General features: G+C 42.8%; 1 protein-coding gene across 3 annotated transcripts in view; it reads right to left on the reverse strand.

Annotated features, from left to right (window-relative positions):
* The window catches only part of ptpn11b (protein tyrosine phosphatase non-receptor type 11b), a 42573-nt gene extending 22678 nt beyond the window's left edge, over window positions 1-19895 (reverse strand). For 2 of the 3 annotated variants that reach the window (XM_061257350.1, XM_061257349.1), the window contains exons 1-2: window positions 19766-19883; window positions 2143-2265 (exon numbers count right to left, since the gene is read on the reverse strand). In XM_061257350.1, coding sequence (XP_061113334.1) covers window positions 2143-2265; window positions 19766-19779 — 137 coding nt within the window. In that variant the 5' untranslated portion in view covers window positions 19780-19883. Of the gene's footprint in view, window positions 1-2142; window positions 2266-18718; window positions 18845-19765 lie in introns of all 3 variants that reach the window. The other variant, XM_061257351.1, reaches the window with a different exon arrangement.
* Between the last annotated feature and the right edge of the window lie 3812 nt (window positions 19896-23707).

The following is a 23707-nucleotide window of genomic DNA, read 5'->3' on the forward strand; positions in this document are numbered from 1 at the left end:
TCGACAACATTACCCAATTTCCCCTTTCAAGTGCGGCACACACTACTGGTCACAGCCTGTAAATATAAGCAAGCATTACATTGCCTTGAGGAAACACATCCTGAGAAATGTAATCAACATTGACTCACTCAGCTATTGCTGGTGGCGATTCTCAAACAACGTCTCTTAAAGAAAAGGGGGAAAAAAAAAAAAATACGAAAAAAAAGGTCCAACTGCAACTTTAGAACTGTGCTTACTGCGAGCCAGTCAATTTTCCACCTCAGAAGTTTATGTGAAGTCGGGCTTCAGGGTGAATTTCACGCCGAGGCAGAAGGCGTTAGTTTCCATTAGCCCTTCTGAGGCTACTCTGTCACTGCCAGGTGCAGGACTGGTGCCAGAGTAACGGGTCACCAGTGCCATCAGCCATTAAAGCTGACCCCGTCAATCCTATCATTCCCCGACGCTGCTCTTCGATCATGTCCGTTCCGTATCCCGCAATGCATCCCCCCCTCAAACCCAAGTTCTTACGTAAACCTGACTCCGCCTCCAGTCCCCCACTCTGCCTCAAACTCCCCAACTCGCTCCACACACCCAACCTCACATCCCACTCCCCCATTCCCCCAGCCGTACCACACATCCTTAACAAAACGCCCCAAGACAACACACCACCATGACCCGTCATGCAAAAGCACTTCAAGTGCATCTCAAGCTTTTGAGCTGGCAAATTCCTGTACTTCACAGCTAGTGTTAGTTCCAGCAGAATGACAGCAGGGCTAAACACCACCGTTTGTTCCAGTATAAGGGTACCGGTTAATTTAAGGTTCCTCTTAAACATACACCCAGCCATCTACTTCAGGTGCTAGGGCTGTTCACTGTGCTTTTACCAGCTACCACTGGAAAGACGACTGCTGGGACAGAATGGAACAAACCCCAAGGAGCTATCTGTCTCTGAGAAAGCTCATTGCTTCTAAGCACCACAGCCAGTCTCAAATATGTTCATCCAATCACACTATGCAGCCAATCAGACGTGCATACAATCACCATTCCCTAACCATCCAATCAGACCGGCCACCCCAGCCGAACATTCACAGTAATTGGAGGGTAAACTATTGATAGCCTCCATCTAGACCGCCTACAGCAAGTGACCTTTAAGAAAAGGCAGAATACTCCAAGTGTGTGATTCACCGGCTGTGTACTCTTCTAAGCATGCTAAAGGTCAAGTCAGATTTGTGTACATTTCACAGGGAAGAAATCCAGCAAGCTAAATCTAAAACAAACTCAATACAAAAGACAGGATATCCAGCTGTATGGTTGGATGAGTCGGAACGCTCAATTTCCACACAATGAAAGGCTTTTCTGCCATGCTCATCAAGCAGTATATTCTTGCAAGCTGTGATATTGTATTCTGTTCAATTACGACAATAATTACACTCACTGCAAGCAGGTCATGGGGACTTCCACTGAAGCACAGTCAAATGAGCGAATTGCACTGTGCATCAAGAATGAGCTTTTTTCAACTAGGAAGCAGAGCCAATAGATTACAGTAGACCTCATCTACAGTATGTCACACAAAAACACAAATAAGAACCATCCCTTTATACAGGCAAATTATACTCAGGGACATGCACTGTTGCACAGGCTCACAAACACAACTGCGCACACACACACATTCAGCAATCAGAGAAATGAAAACATCTCCCAAAGGTTTAACCCTGGTTTAACCCTTTAAGGTGTACGATCCCAAACATACGACTAGAATGTTGTTCTTAAAGGTACAATAGGTCATATTTTTGTGTTAGTACATTGCTACAAGACCACTGTAAATCCCTTCCTATCATTGAAAAAGGCTCACTAACATGTTGACTCGCCCTCTGCCTGTGTTTATAGTCCTCTCTGTACCATTGTATAGCTGAACAATAATTGAAGCTCATTGGTTGAAAATTGGTTCTAATTGCCACAGCCAATGGTGTTTCAACGTCAGCGCATTTACAGGGAAGGTGGGGGGGGGGGGGGTGTTTCGTGACCTACTGTACCTTTAACAGAACATTCTAATGCCAATGCAGCAATCACTACTGGTAGTTCTAGAACACATTGATCTTCAAAGGGTTAAGCCAAAGGGTAGGGTTATGAAAGGATCGACGTAGGCAAGGAAGGACGTCCCACCTGACGGACAGCGTGAAGTCCCCGGGGTTGCTCTTGCTCGGCCGGGCCAGGAAGCTGCCGTGGACACCCCTCGTCAGCAGGATCTGCTCCGCCTCCATTCCGCTGATGTTGGGGTGGAACCACCTGGAACCGCAGAACAGAGACGCTAGAACGCACTGCACTTCCACACTGAGATGCACAAAAACGCCATTATCTCACGTGTGCTGCGACTAGGACTTCCGTTTACTGAAGAGACCTCTAGACGGCACAGATCTGAGGTCAGCTTCTAGATGGTCTCCACATACATGCTGGGAAATAACACTACCCACTTCAAATGAATTTCAAATCTATTCAGCTATCTACTCAGTCTAAACCAAGCACTCCATGAAACGAATGAAAACTAATTCCACAGACATTACGTTGCATTGTGTAGTGGGTACTGGGGAACTTGTCACAGGGTTTTGAGTGTGCATAAAATGAGAAAGCGACACAAAATCTATTGAGCAAATAAGCAATAAATATCCCAATAACAGTAAATGGAGCACTTCACAAAATGTCATGCCATGCCCATAATGTTTTATGGTTTCCCAAAACCATTTAAAGATAAACTGTAAATCAAACTAACTTCAGAAGTGTTTGAAAAAATGTCCCAAGAATCCTACTGATTCTAATATGAGACCAATTCACTTTGGATACATGAATGAGATATTTATACAATATTTCTCAGAATCATTTGACAGCTGAATTATAACAAGGCCAACGTATCTGCTTCAGAGGTACAGGCTCAGACTGTGACAAAGAAGGCCGCAATACTGAAGAAAATTGTACATTAATTAATCTTCGGGCTCCTAATTCAACCTCACATTTCATGATCTTTGCATCTGTAACGGGAGGGAAATGTTCTTCACATGATTCAGTCACATTCACTGGCAGTGAAACACTGAAAGAAAGAAGGCAGAACTAAAAGTTGAGTAGAAACGAAAGCCCTTCATCCCAGGCAAATTGTAGGGGCCAAGGGCTAATCCGACTTAACCCAGTGATCTGACCAAGATCTCCCCAGGGCAGGCCCTTATTTCAGAGATTACGGCTTTATCCTGGCCCCCGGAGCCTCCCAATGGCACCCCAGCAGCCTCCACATTATGTCAGGGGCAGGACTGTGTGCGGGGTCACACGCCAAAGGGCAGGAAGTGAAGAGACGGAAGAGGGTGAAGGGACAAAATTCAGCCAGTTGGGCAGACTAAAAAACAACAACAACAACAACACAACAAATCAAATATACACAAACAAGCTTGCAATTGCCTTGAAATCACAATCCCAGTGGAGTGATATTGGCGATGAAGGCAGAATGGTAAGTGAGACTGAAACAAAGCCTTCCAATGTCATTGAAACTGCGAACTCATATGACGAAACCTGTCCCATCCAAGGCCACGTTCCCACACCGGAGCACGTGAGAACAGAGCACGGGAAGACAGCGGACAGCTCCGGCGTGAAGTGCAGAACGGGGGGACAACACACGACGAGACTCATCTCCGTTTCCAGACCACTGGAGCGCGTCACCTCTGTAACAGACATGTGAGGAGCGGACAGTGTGGATATTTCCCAGTGGTTCTGCAGACGAGATTACAGCTTCTGGCTCACCATCAGAATCAGTCCTGCTCATCTACTAATAGAGAGAGTAATGCGGTGGGAGTCCAGGCACAAAGGACCCTGCCACAGGGCTAGAACATATGATCTAAACACACTGAGTTGAACAAATCAGAACAAACAACCTGGCAAACCAAGAGTGTAAAAGTGCCGGACCCGAGGGAGGGCCGCGGACAGACTCTGCCCCCAAGCTGACATTTGCAACCCCACACAAACAAAGGAATGAAATCCTCCAGACAGAGTGCCAAGTCATGAAGAGGTGTGGGTGGGGTGGGGGGTGGGGGCTGGCTGAAGCCCCATATCTGCCATTGGTTGTACTATGGGGTGATTAATTTGACATGGCCGGGTCATGAGTTCTAAGAGATTATGGTACGTGGAAACCCTGCTTGGGCGAGTAAGCTTCTGAGTGTTAGAAAGACACAGCTGAGCTTGACTGCTGAAAGAGACTGTATAGGTTTCACAAGATGTCGACCCACACAGCAAAGTGTAAAGGCACCTTGACAAAGACCAACATGGGAAATTATATAATGCACAGAAAATTATAAAACCGAGTGTGAAGCCTCTTTTATACTTAGGCTAATAAATGATGTGGATTTCTTTATGTCTCCATTCAGCATTGTAACAAGAGCACCATCCAACAGCACATTGGTGGCAATCCCTTAAACACACATACACACCTAAAGCCAGATAAAATCCCTCAATTTTTACTAAATCCCTCAAAATATTCAACTTTGAGCGCCAACAAATGAAGGAGACACGCGGCACATTTGTATTCACTCTGTGGCCATTTTAGGCAGCTGAAACAGTCACAGAGACATAAAGAAGGTTATACACATCGCCTGAGTGCATGAATGCGTTCTACCGGAACTTTCCTGTGACAAAGCCTAGGTATAGAATTCAGTAGTAGTAGTAGTATGAGTGGTCTGAAAAACAAAACAAAGAAACATGGCATACTGGAAACACTTCATCAGGATATGACATCTATGGTTCATAATTTTCCACCCACCGCCATTCAAATAATATCAGGCATCCATCAAACAGTATAACTGAAACAGGCTCCCCCAGCAAACAGTATCTACTTATCAGACAGCTGTAGGGTTCATTCCCAAGCCCGAGTCTGTTCTATAGCAGCACAGTGCAACGTTCCGGGGGGGGGGGGTTAGGGTCCAGTTAATTCCTTTGTAAGACAGCATCCTTACATAAATCTCAGCCAAAGGATCTGTGACAACATCAGCCTGCAGAGGGGAAATAAAGTTCTCAATCTACAGAGTAATCGATCATGAATAAACATGCCAGTCTACAGGGGAGGCCAGTCAGAATGGAGGCATTACTCTCGGTCATGGATGCTAAGAGTCAACAAAAGGTCAGCATGTTAGCACTTATTTCATGTCAAAAAGGGTTAGGAACATCCATTTTCCATTTTTCCTAGCATAACTGTAGGCCAATTCTTGGCCTCGAGGCAACAGTATTGAGGACATAAAATTAACTATGCATTAGCCTACATTGAGCCAATAATGAGGCAAAACGATGTTTAACTTCACTTGAAAATGATCTGAAGCAATGTTATGCTGAGCTTTCCACATTTAAAAAATAAATTCACACTTGCAAAATGTGCCTAATGAACCTGTGAATCACACAGATAATGCTCAGTGACTCAAGCTGAATTGGAAACGTTTTGGTGGAGAGTCACAATGCATGAATATCGACAATATTACCAATATAAAGTGAATCACAATGCCCCAAGATCAAATATTGAATATAAAGCATTAGGTGGTAAGTGTACAGATAACCACCCCTATTAAAAATAAACGACAAGATTCAGGGCTGCCAAATTTGTGCAAAACTATTTGGGGCGAATTGACCCCTTGAGGGTAGCACTGAGGTGGTAGTCAGATAAATTACCTTGTTAGTACATTACAAGACTGCGTGTGTAATGAGCCACCAAGAAAGTAAATTGTAAAATAAATAAAATAAATGAATAAATAAATGGGAAAAACATGTGCACAAGTGGCTGAACTGGAAAATATTTGACTTTGGGCTTTGATACTGTGTTCTGGAAGTGTACAGAACAATGCCCATGTGAACATACTCAATATTTCAGATAATGGTCCTTACACTGGTTAAGGTCATATTCTGAATAAATATGAAATATAACAGCCAATGTGGTTTCTGCACACATTGTACTTGAAGTCCTCACTAACTATACTACTCTTTGGGAAAGATGTCAGGGTTAATGTTAGGGTTGAACAGCATTGTGTTCATTTTTGGCACTTCTGCAAAACTGATTATTGCTGACAATTGCTTTCATTCATGAGGTCAGCTATTTTCTCGGTCCAGATAATAATACAAAATTCATGGCTCTATTTACAGAGACAGACTTTTTCTGTCACTTTCTCTTTTTAATTGCTGACAGCTAGCCATCAAGCAATTTGTGACATGATGGCTTGCAAAATAGAATGTACAGATTAAAGTTTATTTCTATATTTATGTTAATGAGGCATTTCCATTGGAGGAATACCCCATGGCTTATACCTGAATGCTGGCTGATTCTACTTCTGCTTATCAGAATAATAAGGGACCTGAATAAGATCCCCTGGGATTGAAAAGTTGTCTTAAATGAAGGCGAGTAAGAAGCAGTTCAGTGTGAGCTTCCGTCATTTCACATCAGAATAAGGCGGAAACATGTTTCATGTCATCATCAAAACATCAGATAACATTGTTATATTAGTGTGCATGTAAGCATAGTCACTGTAAGACTGTAAGACAACACAGCACAGAATGTGATTAATGACTGTACATTACTGGACTAATACGCCAAGCTCAACAGCCATCTTATGATATTCTTGAAAAATGATCTCAGATACTCTGCTCTGAATCCAGCCTCCAAATCCGCAGTGAGTGATGACCGATATAGAAAACACAACATAAATGTTTTAATTACAGTACATTACTGTACATTACTGGCCTTTAGAAGCCGCTCTCAAGCAGAATGACGATGCAAACAGGACTGCAAAGAATCATCCTACTCAAGAAATCTTCAGTTAAACAAACCTTATTCATAAAACATTATTTACATTATTTTTTCCCCTCATATTTCTCCTTCTGAGTGATGGGTAATTCAGTTTGGTGCAGAGTCAGAAGACAAGGACTCAGGTCTGCCCAGTGGCAGCTAGGGAAGACACATTATGAGCCATGAAGGAATGTGAACCTACTTTTTAGAGAAAGCAAACACATTACTGGCAGGATAATATTTTCTTCAAATCAAGATGGACTGGTGAGGATCAGCCGGTCTAGCCTTGTGATACTGTAAAATCATTATTTAATAAAGAAGATGTGCCAGTTCTCAAGGCCCAGTGCACACAGTCTGACTGTTAGAGCGCCGTGCAGATGAGCCGGTCCAACAGCAAACCGAATATGGATTGAGTGCCCGTAACTTGCAGTGTGGAAGTGAACTTTTCGGGCTCCGCCATGTCGTACAATTTGGAGCCAGAGACTGGGCAATAGGGAAATGTGAAGCACTTATATGGGCATGAAGTCCACCAAGTGCAGCTCCTCCATTAAGCGTGTGAGATAGAGCAGCTCAGCCGTGACTTTCCCCATTCGTCCACTAAGTATTACCATATTGTCCGAACAACTTAAAGAAAAATCGGCACACATGAAGAAAAACACTTGACTGTGAATACCATTTCTGCTGACTTCATACCATTGTTACAGCAACGGGGGCGACATGGCTCAGGCAGTAAGAGCAGTCGTCTGGCAGTCGGAGGGTTGCCGGTTCGATCCCCGCCCGGGCGGTGTCGAAGTGTCCCTGAGCAAGACACCTAACCCCCAAATGCTCCTGACGAGCTGGTCGGTGCCTTGCATGGCAGCCAATCGCCGTCGGTGTGTGAGTGTGTGTATGAATGGGTGAATGAGAAGCATCAATTGTACAGCGCTTTGGATAAAGGCGCTATATAAATGCCAACCATTTACAGCACCACTGATTGATTGAAAGGGCTGGCTGAAACACAGCGGCGTCAAGAACAGGAAATGAGCCTCAATAACGGAGCCTGGGTTCGACCCTGTCAATGCGAGTCTGTGAGAACAGACGGGCGTGGCTGTCAGGACAGCTGGGTCCAGCGTTGGCTCCCTTCCCCAGGCAGCCATGGCCCCACAGATTCTCATTCCCCGCAAGAGATTAGAAAAATGACTTTCCAAACACCGCGAACTGGAGCGGATTACAACAGGCGCGCACCAGCAGATTAGATCAGGAAACATGCGGAGACGAGGCGGGAGAACCCACTGAATGGCGTCACGGAAATGAGAATATACGGATTTCAGCAGAAACCAGCGCAGCCACATTACCATGGACTCCACAATACACTGTAATCATATCACACTAGCTCTCCTCAATGATGAAAACCGGAATGCAGAATGGACACAGAAATAGGATTTTGTCACACCTGAAACGTACAGATACTGCTCCTGTACCTACTTCCGAATGCTGAAGATAATATATAATTGCATTTTATACTGTAAATTGCATTTCCGTCACTGATTTGATTTGGACAGTAGGAGCTGAATGGGGCGTTTGAATGGGCATCACTGCGGGCTGTACGAAGCCACATCCAGCTGGTTCTGGTCATTCTTCTGTTGTATCACTGCATCAGGGTGGACTCTCAACGCACATAAACAAGCAGCAGTCCTAGATTCTTAGTTTATATAAAAGTTATGTTTCCCTTTACCGCATTACATTAAAGTTACAGTATTTAGCTATTGTTTTTATCCAAAGCGACTTACATCAGATTAGACTAGGCAGGGGGCAATCCTCCCAGGCACAATGGGGTTAAGGGCCTTGCTCAAGGGCCCAACAGCTGTGCAAATCTTATTGTGGCTACACTGGGGCTTGAAGCACCAACCTTCCAGGTCCCAGTCATGTACCTTAGCCACAAGGCTACAGGCCGCCCCTACAATTGATTCTCAATCTCAATTGCCACAACAATAATTCACAGACAATCCTAAATCATAAATTTCAAACATGCCATTCAATATATATTCATATGACGTGGTTGAAAACCGCATGCATCCTAAAAGAACCTCAGAGGAATGGTCTACCCTCTGTATTTATGTCCTAGGTGCAATGTCCGTTATACACCCCCAGGAGGTAAGTACAGGATGGTACATTCTTTTTTAAGCATTAACGTAACAAATTCTTATCCATTTCAGTCCAATAAAAAATTAAATGCACTTAAACAGAACATAGCTCAAAAACAGGTTCTGGCCACAGTAATAGGTCACCCGATGGTCACCGATCAAATGCTAGACATTGTGAGCAGCTTGAGGTGCTACAGGGTGACATAATTGGCCGCAGCATTGCCAGAAAGTAAGGGCTTCAGTTGGCAAGGTAACCAACATCCTGCACTGACAATCTCAAGGGCTAATCCGGTGACTTCAGTCTGCCCGTCTACTCAAGACAGCCTGCCATGCAGTGGCTGGGTAGCTCAGGATATAAGGACAGGTGTGACAGTCCTAGAGTGATCACAAAGATACAACAGGAACCCAAATACAACTTGTCAGTTGGAATACCACAAATTCTACAATAACTATACATAAGTGCGATTATAAGCTTATTATAAATGCATATATACTGTTGCGAGAGACCTTACATGATTTTCTATTCCGTCTGACAAACTGTCCACTGCACTATCCACCAGCAATGGAGCTGATGGCAGAATAATCATTTGGGTTTTTTTTACACTACCACAGCCACAGATCTACCAGGCCAGCATTATTATATTACATAAATGGGAATGTCAGCTCTCAACAAATTATTGTCACCATCACATTTTTATTGGATTTTGTATAGCTTTAATAAGACAATATTGAGTTCGTATTTCTGTCTCTCAGTAACACCGACAGTTTCAGGGAAAGCACTTCAGGGGAAGGCACATTGTAAGAGAGCGCAGACTTGAAGCTTTTTCTACTTTTCTGCTGCTGTAACCAAGAACAAGGTGTTCACGAGTGTTCAAATTACTTCTTAAAGGGGTTATTCAGTTCACTCTGTCAAGGGCTATTCATTTCCCTATGTTAACATGAAATTATATCGCCGCTAACTCGCATGCCTCATGCAAATGGGCCAGACTTCATTTTATGTTTACGGTTACCTCGGCGTCATCAGGAGTGTAGACCGTACGTAATGTGTGCCAACTATTCAGGGCTGCAGACTAACTTTTTCAACTGGTCCCGCAACCATAGAAATTGGGACTCAACATTTTGACATGGCATCACACATTTTAGTTCTATATACCCTCCCCCATGCCAGCCTGTCTGTCAGCCATCAACACAACTCCATCTGCACACCCTCCAATGCTGCTAGTCAAGCTAAAAATATCATAGCAAACAGGAAACACATCAGTGTGTGACATCAAAAGAATGAATTCATATTTTATATACTATTAATTGCTTGCTTTGTTATTTATTTAGCCAATTTAAACTAATAAACTGAAAAACAGAAAGATGATATTGCACATCTGCATTGAAAGTAGGGCATTTTTATTTATCAAAATAAATTGCACAATAGACAGAGTGCACAGATTGAACCATTCAGAACAAATCACACTCATAAAATATAAAACACTATTGCATGATAACAAAGAAACAATGCGCACAACTCCAGCTAAACTGGCCCGTTTTCACGCCCTTCCAATTATCATAGGCTGCCATGTTATTTTCCGACTGTAGTTTTATTTATTACGGCTTATTTATCTTTATTCGTTGTCATTTATTTGTTGACTTTGTGTGGATTTGCTTTTGATTACAGAACATTCCCACCAATTTCTGCATGGAAGATTGAAGCGCTTGAACCTTAATCACTAATATAGTTCCATTCATTTGAGCCTCTAAATAAGCAAACTTTGAAAGGACGCAAAATGTAAAGGCATGCCAAACCATCATTGGACGCATCTCAAGCTGAGCAAGTGCTATTGAGCGTTTTTAACATACAGATTTTTGTACTTTTTTCCCCCCACTATGTGAAATCTCTCCATATACTACTGACTCATTCTACAGGGCAGTTGACATGCACAATCACTGGATGTTAGAGGGTCTCAATCTACACCCCATGGCAATTCTGCCATTGCTTAGCCTGGAGGTGGTGCTATCGTCTACCACAATCCTGATATTCTGCACTTTCAAAGGTCATAACATTTCACCAATTTTCCCCAGAGACAAGAAACAGCATGCGGTTTCCCAGACTAGACAGAACGCTGTAACCCACAGCCCTGTACCACTGATGCGTGCTTCTGCCCCTCCATCACCAGCTGTGGCTATCCCTGCTATCTGCTATTGATTCAAAATCATCTTTAAATATTTTAGCAACATTTAGCTACACCGCACAACCTGAAGATGACCGTAGAGTGATAAACCATTTTGTTCAACAGCAAATGCAGTTAATAACTGTGCACCAGTAAGAGAAATTGCTCTTCACTTTTGTCTGTGCAATGCCTTGATAATGCTAATTAAATGCCCAACAATCTTCAGTATAAGCTAGTGCTTTAATCATCTTGTACTTCCAAATTGGGACTTCCAAATATATTGATATTGGAGAAAACTTTCAATGTAAATGTGACATGTAAAACACCTGAATAATGAGCCATTAATATCGGTCATATCTAGGAATATGTGCAGTCTTTAGATTAGTGATACACTTTATAGAACAGGACCCAGAAACCAACCAATACAGCGTCAGAACAGCACACACGAACCAAACTTGTACGGTTCTCTACAGGTACAAATCTGTAACAACAACAAGAAGGAGCGTGTGACTCCACTCAGTTCCCCGTGCCAGCATCACTCAACACGTCACCCACTGCGCTGACCCTAACGTGTCTGCATCCTGTGACCACGCGGCCGCCCGCCCCGCTGTCCTCACTTCCCGCTGTCACAGGGTGGAAATCTCCCTCCACAGGGGGGAAGCCAAAAGAGACAGAGCTTCAGAGCCACCCAACACTCTGCAGAGTGGACCACTCACAGCAAGCAAGCCATTCCTCAACACAAAGAATACTTTTTTTTCTTTGTATGCCACTTACAAATACAGCCAGACAGCAAACACTCTTAATGAAAAACATTTCTAGGGGTGGGAGAAAGGGGGGCCCCATCAAACGTTAAACTGCAGATCGTAATGAAATAAATTTCTCCTACCTCACCATTCTGGTCGGAGCTTGTCTGAGCCGGTAGCTCAGAGTAATCCACGATCAGTGCAGTTACACAAGGAAGGGTGGGGGGGGGTGGTGGAGGGGCAGGGAGTGTTGGAGAGCTCACTGTGGGAGGGGGAGGTGGGGGGGGGTGTTTAATCTGGGATTTGGATGAGCGTGGGCTGTCCTGGTAGGAGCTGCAGCCAGAGTCAGCCTCGGAGCGACAGCCTCTCCCAGAGATGGACGTGATTGAGCGTTACCAAAACAGGAAAAAAAAAAACTCATCTGACGCAAGAGTGACAGGAGACGCACGAGTCTGTATTAAAAACACACGTCTGCAGTCACAATACAGCACAGAAGATGTACAATTTGAATGCGGCAAAGAGACCTGACAGAAAAAAAAGACTGGGCAAAGAAAATTTCGTGGAAAAAGGTGTCTTCACAAACAGCCCTGTGTAAATGTGCTGTTGTACCCTTAATGCCAACGCTATCCATTACATTAAATGTGGACATAAAAGCGATATATTTTTTGTTCAATCTATGTTGTTCATTACTGAACTGTTGATATCAGTCCCTGGGGAGATGATTGGAGGAAAATTGTATAATGTAGATAGAGCACATATTGATCAGGGTATAAAGTGCTGGTCCACTGATGCAATGCATCAACAGTCCAACATCCACACCCACAAAACAGATGGTCTGTGAGAATTTCTTCCCAGAATCACATTCACTGAACTACCAGTGTGCAGCAGGGATGAGAAAAATGAACAGTTTTACCGACAGCGCTTCTGCACATCACCATGTCGGTTTGTGTCAAAAGTCCTTACCCCCCTCCCCCCCTCCCCCCCTCCCTGTGACACGTCACTCAGCACGGCCTCAGTAAAAGACACCCTGTAGCCGAGCCCCCTGGTTCCCAAACACTGGTCTGTGAACCAGCGCCAGTCGCTATCAAAACATTACCAGCAGACCCCAGCAATTACACTTAGTCATAATAAAAATGCATGATGTTGTTGAACTTAGAATGTGCGGTGGTCCCTGAGACTACTGGTCCACAGGCCAAAAAGGTTTGGGAACCACACAGGCCAAGCCATTCAATATTAGGCCTACATCTCTCCTCTGCACACAAAACACTTTACTGCTAACATCCAGCATTCCATATAATATCTGTTTTCTGGGAAAAACATATTTTAAAAAAAAATAATAATCTTATGCATTTTTTACTTTTAGGGGGAAAGTATTGTGCTTGTAAGCCAGTGACTGATATATGACCAACTGGACGAGAAAATACTGCCTGAGATTCGGACGACAGTTCTTCACTTTCAACTAAATTAAAGAGGACACAAAAAATTTTAAAATAAGTAAGAAAAGGAACTAAAAAAACATGGAAACAAAAACACACCGCAACAACATATACTGTATCATACCTCAGCAGACCACAAATTCTACATCCACATACCCTAATCAATTATGAAAGCAATCAAGTGACAGTATCATCTAAATAATCAGAGAATGTTTAATGATTCTATAAAAGACTTTGAGTACCCCATTAAATGTAACACCACACTGTCAATGTTCAAATCTGCAAGCTATTCACACTCTCAGCATTGTGAGTGCTTTCTGAGCATCAGGCCATGTCTCCAGTTCCACTTAAAACAATTTAATGAAATAATATAAAATCTTTTACAAAATGCTTAACACAGTTCATATGAAAAAAGATTGAAATGCTAGAATTAACATCAATAAAGGAACAAAGAATTCAGCAACACCAAAAAAGCAAAACAAATGATGCATGCATGTTTAGAGCAGGCGGCACGGATGGTGCAGTGGGTAGCACTGCCGCCTCACAGCAAGGTTTGAATCCCCGTCGGCCGGGGCCTCTCTGTGTGGAGTTTGCATGTTCTCCCCGTGTTTGCATGGGTTTCCTCCGGGTACTCCGGTTTCCTCCCACAGTCTAAAGACATGCAGGTCAGGCTGATTGGAGAGTCTAAATTGCCCGTAGGTATGAGTGTGTGAGTGAATGGTGTGTGTGCCCTGCGATGGACTGGCGACCTGTCCAGGGTGTATTCCTGCCTTTCGCCCAATGTATGCTGGGATAGGCTCCAGCCCCCTGCGACCCTGTTCAGGATAAGCGGGTTAGGATAATGAATGAATGAATGAATGTTCAGAGCAAATAAAAGAATGTGGCTAAAAATGTAAAGGGTGTATAAAAAAGTGCATGTAAAATGTATATTGTCTGTACCAGGGATATCAGAGCTGTTTTGCAATAATATAATGATATTTTTAGGACAAGTCGACCAGCTGGTCCAGGCTCTGGTGTTAAGATGAACCCGTATTCAATGTGATTGTACGTCATTGATTGCTCCATTTTTAGATTTTTTGCATAGACACAAATCAAAATCATGGGTGGATTTATGAACGCATAGCATTTTGGGAATTACAATGACAGAATCAGCCTACATTATAGAACGTGTGTGGCTGCCCCAGTGGCACAAAAGGATAGATGGATATCTAGAATTTATTTACAAATATTTCAATGACAAAAAGTGGGCCAGTTAAAGTGAAGACCAGACCCTCTGAGATCATAAAAGGGGACCTGACCTGACATTACCACCTCACCAAACACGCATCAAGTTCCCCCAAGCTACCATCAGTAAGAGATGTCCACAAGGTTGCAGGTTCAATTCCCAGATAGGTCACTGCTGTTGTACCCTTGAGTACAGTACTTACAGGACTTAATCAAATTAGCTGCAGTGTGCTGATCATCCAGCTGTATAAATGGATACCGTGTAAGAAATGCAAAAATAAGCTGTGCAAGCTGCTCTTAATAAGAGTCTTTGCTAATTGCCTGTGATGTAATGTAATGTAATGTCCGCTAACAGGGGCTGGCTTTTATACACTGAGCAGTCGATGTGGAAAATGGCTGAAGGGAGAGGGAGTTTGAGGTTTAATCTGCTGCAGTGCACTCTGCACGGAGGCCAGTGGCGTGCCACTGCTCTCACTCGAGAAGCACAACTGGCGATTCCAACTTGGGAGGGAGGAGGGCGGGGGAATGACATTTTTAATGAATTATTAAACGGTTAGACACTGCTCAGCATTTTAAACATGTTTTAAAGATCCAATTTCCAGGGCAAGCTCTTAAACCCAAATTCCAGCTCCATCAGGAAACTGATGTTCATATCTTGTCAATCAATTATGTTTTTTTAAAAATCGGACGCATTGATGGATCGAAGCGTTTGTGATGGCCTCAGCACTTATCCTTGGCTGAACTCCCAACTAGCCACTCTCATTCTGCAATCTACTCACCCCCTCCCAACCCCCCATCTGACTGCACTGATCACTGTAATTTAATCTTTGCCTTGCCTTTAAAACGTGTACTGTAATGGCATTTCTAGTGAAAAATGAGTGGTGTGCATTTTCACCACTTCTGTATCTGTTAGATGGAGAACAGAATTCACCCTCTGTCGAACACCTTCATATCCCAGGAATAAAGCAGCTACACTATAATTGTACAATAATTGTTATTGCCACACAAATGTGTGTCCTTCTATAATGTAGTTATTATATGAAATCGGCCTCCTTGATGCAAAAAAAAAAAAAAAACTTTCAATTCCTGAATTGCATGCAGTAATACATCAGTACAATGGGTTCCTGAACAAACACGCATTCAGGATACTTCTCCAGTTCCAGAACTCAAATGGCTTTGCTTACAGAAACTTTAACTGTATGGGAGGCGCCCCTTTGGCTATGCTCATCCTAGCATGCCTCTCAGGCTGTTTGTTGAGTGATTTATCCCCAGACATCCCAGCCATGTATTTTACAGTGGCCTCGCTCAACCTGGCAGTATGGGCAGCAGGTGTCCAAGAGACCGCCCTGTTCTGGGTACTACTCAGTACTAGGTAGTACCCAGGTATTGTAAGTACTATGTATTGTACTGCATACAACAACAACCATGTAGGCGTGGCTGGACAGGATTGGCACAGCTACAGAAATAGCATCCCACCTAATTGTGAATGCCCCTCTACTATAGGTCCTAAGCAACTCTGGCTACTCCAGCCCCAATATATGGATATTTCTGACTATGCTGCAAAAAAAAAAAACGGAACTAGAGGATTACAGGCTGGAGCAGATTCCACACTCCCATCCCTGGGCGATGCTAGAGTCAACCGTGTGCTTCACCCAGCAGGGCTGCTGGCCACAGTTGGCACCAGCACGGTCCAGACTCAGAAATAGACTGTGGTGCCCACACCAGAGCTTTCCTACGCTTTACTGAGCTTCTCCGGTGGACTGGAACCTATTATTACTCTCAAAAAGTGCAAACCCCAACTTCTAGACCTCTTGGTTGGCTCAAATACAGCAGGCAAGATCAATCGAGCACAGAAATTCGAATCCAAGGCAATTACATAATGAATTTGAGATAATGAAGTCTCGCCCATACCAGGGGCGGCATGGATGGTGCAGTGGGTAGCACTGTCGCCTCACAGCAAGGGGGGTCCAGGGTTCGAATCCCGGCCTCTCTGTGCAGAGTTTGCATGCTCGCATGGGTTTCCTCCGGGTGCTCCAGTTTTCTCCCACAGTCCAAAGACATGCAGGTTAGGCTGATTGGATTCACTCCCGTATGTGTGAGTGAATGGTGTGTGTGCCCTGCGCTGAACTGGCGACCTGTCCAGGGTGTATTCCTGCCTTTGAGAATTTAGCCCCCTGAATTTCGCTGTAATTCTTCAGCAGAAAGTATATCTAACAACATATTCCACTTATTACTTCATGGATGTATAAATTACTTGAATGATTATACTACGCTGTATGCATACCTAATAGGATTAGTCATTATAATGATAGGTCTAAACACATTTTATGGACTATTTTCCCTGTAAAACTAAATAGAAATTAGAACTATTATTTCAATTACTAAGATGAACTTGAAAAATATAACAACAGCTGGCTGTGGGTGGTCTCTTATTGAACAACTTAGTCATTATTCTGTGTTGGTTGGGCAGATGGGAGTGTTATTTCAAAAATGAATCATTCAAGAAGTAAATACTAGCTATACCCAGAAAAAAAAAAAAAAAAAAAAAAAAAACTGAGAATATGAATAGAAGCAGGGCTCTAGAGTGCTCCCGATTCCCAGTGCTATGTGCCAACTGAAAAAATTATTTAACTTCTTGGTGCTTCTACTAGGAACACATTTACAAACTGGGAGCCATTAGTGTGCTCCTAACTTTTTCCACTCGATGCACATATGCTCCTTGGAATTTATATTTAAACTTAGAGCCCTGATAAGCAGACCATTCACAGTATATTGTCAGGGCTGGTAGAATTTAACTTTCCTGCGCAGTAGTTCCAGTAGTAGATGAGAGCTGTCCTTGGCATGTCAACACAGTGAAACTCTGAAGTGCTGCTTATTTCCCTAAACAGCAGATTGATTGATTAGGCCTTTATGCTGGCCTGGAGCGACAGCCTGGATCCTGGATGTAGCACTGCATTAATGCCCTGAAATGTACCTCCACCCCCCCCCTCCATCCCATCCGGTCCCCATCCAAACTGCCCCAGCCATGAGGCATTAGGGCAAAGCCATCTCACCTGGGTGCACTTGCATTTCATGCAAGAATTGTTTTTTTCTTTTTCTTTTTTTAAATACCCCAATGACGAATTGAAATGTGGTTCATAATTTAAAGCTTTACTTACAGGATTCCAACATTCCGCTCGTCTGCAAAGACATTGATTTCCAGTCTCTAGCTGCCTGTTATACATGGATTTCTTAGTTTTAAGAAACATAATAAAAACAAATGATGTATTCACTGTTCCCCAGAGTCCTGCGGATTGATTCTCAGGTTAAAAGGTCCCAGACTCCAGTATAAAGTCACAGGGACTGTAGTGTTGATACCTACAGTATAGTCGGATTTCTAATCATCAAGTAGGCCAACGGTCAAGCATTCTAATGAAACCTGGCACTGTTTTCTGCCACAACTATTCTCCAAACCCCTGGCCAAATTCCAGGTACTAACATCAAAGGTCAAAGTCAAAAAGGTTCTCGATAAATCATTTGACTTGCATCTCCAACTTCAGCACTTCTGCATGGATTTGAATTAAATCATACGCATTGCCTGTTCTTTAAAAACTCTCCTTCAACTCATCTAAAAATCAATCTGTTTGTTCTGAATTCTCCCACTTAACGATTCGATGTAACTGAAGATTTACTTGATTCACATTACAACTTAGCCTTAGTCTTTCTTTCAAATTTAAATCAAAGCGGACTTATTTTGAGAGTTGTCACCGCCAGGACCACCCATACAGTTAATCAACTGCATATTCTTGAACTGATCCCTTATTGTAAAGTCAACTTTGTTCTGGACTTACTCTATCATTCTTGCACCTGCATAACCAACAACAACCTATAAGGTCCTGACCAACACACTCACAGGTCCCATCCACACAGTGTATGTAGGCATACCCTTTTATATACTGTGTACATTCAAAAATAACACATATACAACCATGCATGCACTTTACCAGTTAATCCAGTTAAATATAGGGCATATGGATGCAGTTAAATTAGTGACTTCCACAGAGTATTTTGTGAAACTGTGCAACACAATGACGGTAGCTCAAGTGCTTTAAGTTGTTAAAGATTGTATGTATAGACAATTTATTACTGTTATTATTATTATTATTATTATTATTATTCATTTATTTTTTTAGTGGATGGATGATACCAAGCTAACTGTATGGAAATGTAAAAACAACTCCACAGTTAACAGAAGCAAGCCACTAAGTCTTTATCCTACCTACTATGCAGGCATTACATCAAGGTAAGAATTAGGCCTTCTTCACCATATCAGCCATAGATATCCATGAAAGATGCTTCCTTAAGCCCCACTGGAGTCATATCTTCCCAAATAAAGTCAAAACGTCTACAATATGCAAAGGACAAATGCCAAGATGTAAAACAAATCATTTGCAACGGAGAGGTGTACAGAACGGTGGCTGATGTAATCGGTCTCTGTGATGAAGGCCTAATCTATCACTGGCTAACCTGAACTACAGTATATATCAGACTATTATTTACGTGTGCTTCTGTCAGTGGCAGTCAAACACACTATTTTTATTTAATTCAATTTACATCAAACTGTATTTGTATACCAAAGCAGGGTTAGTTTTCTAAGCGCAAATAAATCGAGAGCGTTTCCGCTTCAGAAAAAAACACAGATGGTCAATTTACATTAAAGTTAATGATCATATTATTGCATGCTTAATGGATGCTTATGTATGTGCAGTGCTCTTAAAACCAATCAGCCCTGCACTTAGTTCATAAATGCGCGCACCGCGAAAAACAATAAACACAACTCGCACGTGTATATGACGAAGTTCCACAAAACAGCGGTAAGAAGCAGGCAGATTGAGTACAGCGCACCCAGTCAGGCAGTAGATGGTAGCTATCCACACATCGTGCATAACATTAAGAGATCAAATATCTTAATCGGAGTAAAATGAATTGCTTCTCGTCACTGTTATAACACTCGTGACTTTCATGCCACATCGTGTAACAGTCGATAGCTGCAGTAGACATAACGGGGAGAAAACGAAATAATCCCACGCACATTATGCAGCAACCACAGCACATAAGAGATGCAATTCCCATTCATTACAGTATGTTTGAAAGCAGCAAGATCGTAAATAAATGTTTGGTTAAACAGCTGGGACCGGGGGAGAAACATGCGCCTGGAGTAACGCATATACTTCACTTGCTATGTGTGTACTTGTGTACGAGTGTACTTAAGTATGTAAAACACTCGAAGTTCGACGCACCACATGCAATCACCTCACTGGCTTACCTACGAGACGTCATCGCAGTCTCCCAAAACTGTCAAATTCCTGAGATGGGGCAAATTTTGAAAAAAAAAAGTTGCCTACAATCCGCCCCCCCCCTTTCACAGCCAAGTCCGTCTTTTATGTTTGAGCGCGTGCTGAACAATGCACAACTCAGATAACCTACCACAATCATAGACCCCGCCCCCAACGTCCACCGCAGAAAATTTAAACGGACAGCACTGTGCAGGGCGGCGTGTTACATTTGCGGGATAAGCATACATTTTACAGTAGCATGATAATGCAGTGGTAATGGTTAGTATTGCTCACCAGCGCTGATTGATCAGGCAGTTGATACGGTTACGAATGATCAGGTAACCTGAAATAGGTAGGCCTAATATATTTTGCGCAAAATGTTGAGCTATATATATATAAATTGTACATAATCTATTCCCTAGTGATGAACTGTAGTGCTAAAATTACAGCAAAAATTTCACGTCCCACGTAATTCGTGCTGCAGTGCTCTCCGTGAGCATTTACGCATTTAAGAGCTCGGCTACAATCACACTGGTTTTGACCCTCGCATCCTTGACATGCGTTTAAAAGCTTTTGTATTTTGTACTTCAAGTAGCCCTTTTCTCATGGCATTTGGGTGGGAGGCGAGTGAGTATACACCATACGTATACAGCTGAAGGGGCATATCCCACACCAGAGCACCAGAGTTTGGCACTCGTTCAGATATTCCAAATAAATTATTCCAGATTACAATAATTCCAAATAATTTTAATTAATTTAAATAATCCGAAATTCATTCATCACATTAAAATAAACATTAACATGTAACCTCTGACCTCACACAGTAAAGCTCCAAACATGGGTTGTTTTGGGTTTTTATCTTACCTCCTCATCTCATTATTTTAGAGCTATGCATTATTGATTCCATTCCTTCACACGCATCACAAGTCTGCACTACAAATTTCCAGTCAAGATGGATACTTACTGTATCTGGCAGTGGAATATTTTTGGCTGTCCCTATTTAGAGCTTATTTCAAAATTTGTAATGTCACCTGCCCTCCTCAATTCATTAATCCAACTGTCAGCTATTTCTTGTATGAACAATCTCCCTCCCCAGATAGACATTTCCATCCAATTGACAGTAATGTATATTTTTCAAGATGGCTGATAGCTGTGGTGCCAGGAGCCTGCAGGGGAGGTTATCTGAAGTGTAGCTCAATGTTTCCTCTCCTTATCCCCAGAGCTTAGCTAGGTAGCTACAGGTACTTGTATGCTTTGAGTAGGAAGGATGGCTTCCCAGATCAAGCCAGCAATTCCAGGCCAGCCAACATATGAAAACTGTTTTGCGACAGTTATTGTGCATAATATCTGTCCATAAAATGATTATACATATATATATATATATATATATATATATATATATATATATATATATATATATATATATAATCAAATTAAAGGGGCATATTGGGCACTCAGGCCAAATGGGCAGGTGCTGAGGCTTCTGCATTGGCCAGCTCATGTATCGTTCTCAAGATGGCTGACAGCGAAGGTGTTAGAGGCCTGCAGGGAGGTTATCGGAAGTGTTGCTCGCTGTTTCTTTGCATTAACCCCAGAGGTCAGCTAGGTCGCAACAGGTATCTGTCTACTTTGAGTAGGAAGGATGACTTCACGTTCATAATGTAGATAACAGAAGCAGCTCACCGTCATTAGCTCTGGCAGTAAGAGCAAGTCGGCAATCGGAGGGTTGCTGGTTTGATCTCCCACTATGGGTGTGTCGAAGTGTCCCTGAGTAAGACACCTAACCCCCAAATGCTCCTGACGAGCTGGTTGGTGCCTTGCACGGTAGCCAATTGCTGTTAGTGTGTGAGTGTGTGTATGAACGGGTGAATAAGAAGCGTCAATTGTACAGCGCATTTGATAAAGGCGCTATACAAATGCCTTTACAAAGTTTTATACAGTATGCAGCTGGCTAGCAACCTAAAAACATGTTATGAAAACAAGCAACTCTGTGGCAGTTCACTTACATTGAAACTAATAAAGTGGAGCTAGCTATTTATCCATTTAAACAGGACCATCTGTAACATTAGCAATACCAGAAGGTAACATTCCGAGCCTAATGGTTCTTCATCAGACTCTTCATCAAGTCTGATGAAGAGCCATTAGGCTTGAGATGTTATTTTCAGGTGTTAATAAATTAATGTTATTTTCGGAATGTATACAGCATGCAGACTCTTCCTCTCTTGCTCAAGTCACACATTTTTCAGTGTGGCACCTGTCTTAAGTTATGGATGTGTGTATACTTTCTGTTACCCCATCAATACGATAGCTAGATGGTCTGCGACAATGTTTGACAATGCAAGAATGAGGGAAAGGGAGAACAGAAATGCAATTTGCTGTTCATTGCCAGTTTCCAGTGCTATGGCCGTCTGATACAAACGAGGTTGTGCTGAAATACACAGTTGCTCACAGTGGGTGGGAATGCCTATATGAACAAGCCTTGAAAACCAGTGACATCATTCCTTATTCTCAGCAAGATTACAGCAAGCACAGCAAAGCCACGTTTGGTTAAATGAGCTCCTCTTCTGTTCCCTATATTGATCAATATGAACTACAGGATTCTTGTTCAATTCAATTCCCATATGCATGCAAGCGCACACACACAATATTAATTGGTTATTTAGGTAGGGGATGCACACAAATAGCTACTCTTTTCAATTTTGTCTGAGGTTTTTTTTCTATTGCAAAATATTTACCAGCCAGCGTGAAAGCAGCCTTTAGTTTGGCAGCTGCTCAGCAAGCGCCCGTATTTGAGGACAGCGTGCGCGTGGCTAGTGATTTCACGGATGCATTGACGTCACCGGTCTCTGCTAATCACAGAGGTTAATCTGCCAGGGGGAGGGGGAGGGTGGTTATGCAATTGTCTGAAGGGGGGGGGGGGGGGTTGAACTGTGGAATTACAGCATTGACTTTTACTACTAGACTGAGCGTCGAACAAGAGCACAGCGGCAAATAAACATTACATCAGTTACCCAATATTGAGGAATTTAGTTGTGCTATATTCAGTGTCAGTGCGCATAATCCTCTTACACCTGCACTGTACTAAATGTGTACCTTACGAAACGCTCACTTCTATGATAAATGAAACATTCACCACAGTTTTCCACCGGAACTCAATTCATTTTTTTTTTTCCATTATAGGATAGGCCTGCCTGACTGGAACCTGGTTCATAAAGTTTACTTTGTTAAATGGGAACCCAAGCAAACTTTATAAATGCTACAGGATGCATTATTCGTCATTCATTGATTTGGTTTGGGGTACATTTTTTAATCTCTGCAGGAAAGTACTGGGGTGGCAGAAGAGATAAACAGCAGTAAGAATGAGGAATAGTATTTTCTCCATGGGAAATGATTTCTCAATGATACATTATAGTCTCGATAGAGTTTACAGAGAATGGTGCAATAAAAAAAACATCCAGGGAGCGGCATTTATGTGGGCGAGAATGTTTTGTTAATGAGAAATCAGAGGAGAATGACTTTCCAGGTTAACAGAAAAGTCACATATTGAATTGTTGCTGACTCAGTGCATCACTTCATGGCCACAGACAACCCTTTACCTAGACGCTACCATGTCATTACATGTTATTTGGCTGACTCTTTTAGCCAGCCTTGACAGCTGATGTCAAGTTTAAGCAGGAGCAATGCGGAGTTATGGGCCTTGCTCAAGGGCCCAACGGGGATCGGGGATCGAACCACCAACATTGTGAGTGCCACTCATGCACCTTAACCACTATGCTACAGGCTGCCCATGTCATGATGCGTTCCACAAACAAGACGGTTCCACAAATGGGGGATGAGGTGGCAGAGAAGGGCCACACCGCAGCGTGCAGGTACGCTGTGCATGAGGTGAGATTTGGGGTCACGGGGAAGTCACAGAAAAGAGAGACGGAGGC

This window comes from Conger conger, chromosome 10 (assembly GCF_963514075.1).
Source record: "Conger conger chromosome 10, fConCon1.1, whole genome shotgun sequence".
Taxonomy (NCBI): Eukaryota; Metazoa; Chordata; class Actinopteri; order Anguilliformes; family Congridae; genus Conger; species Conger conger.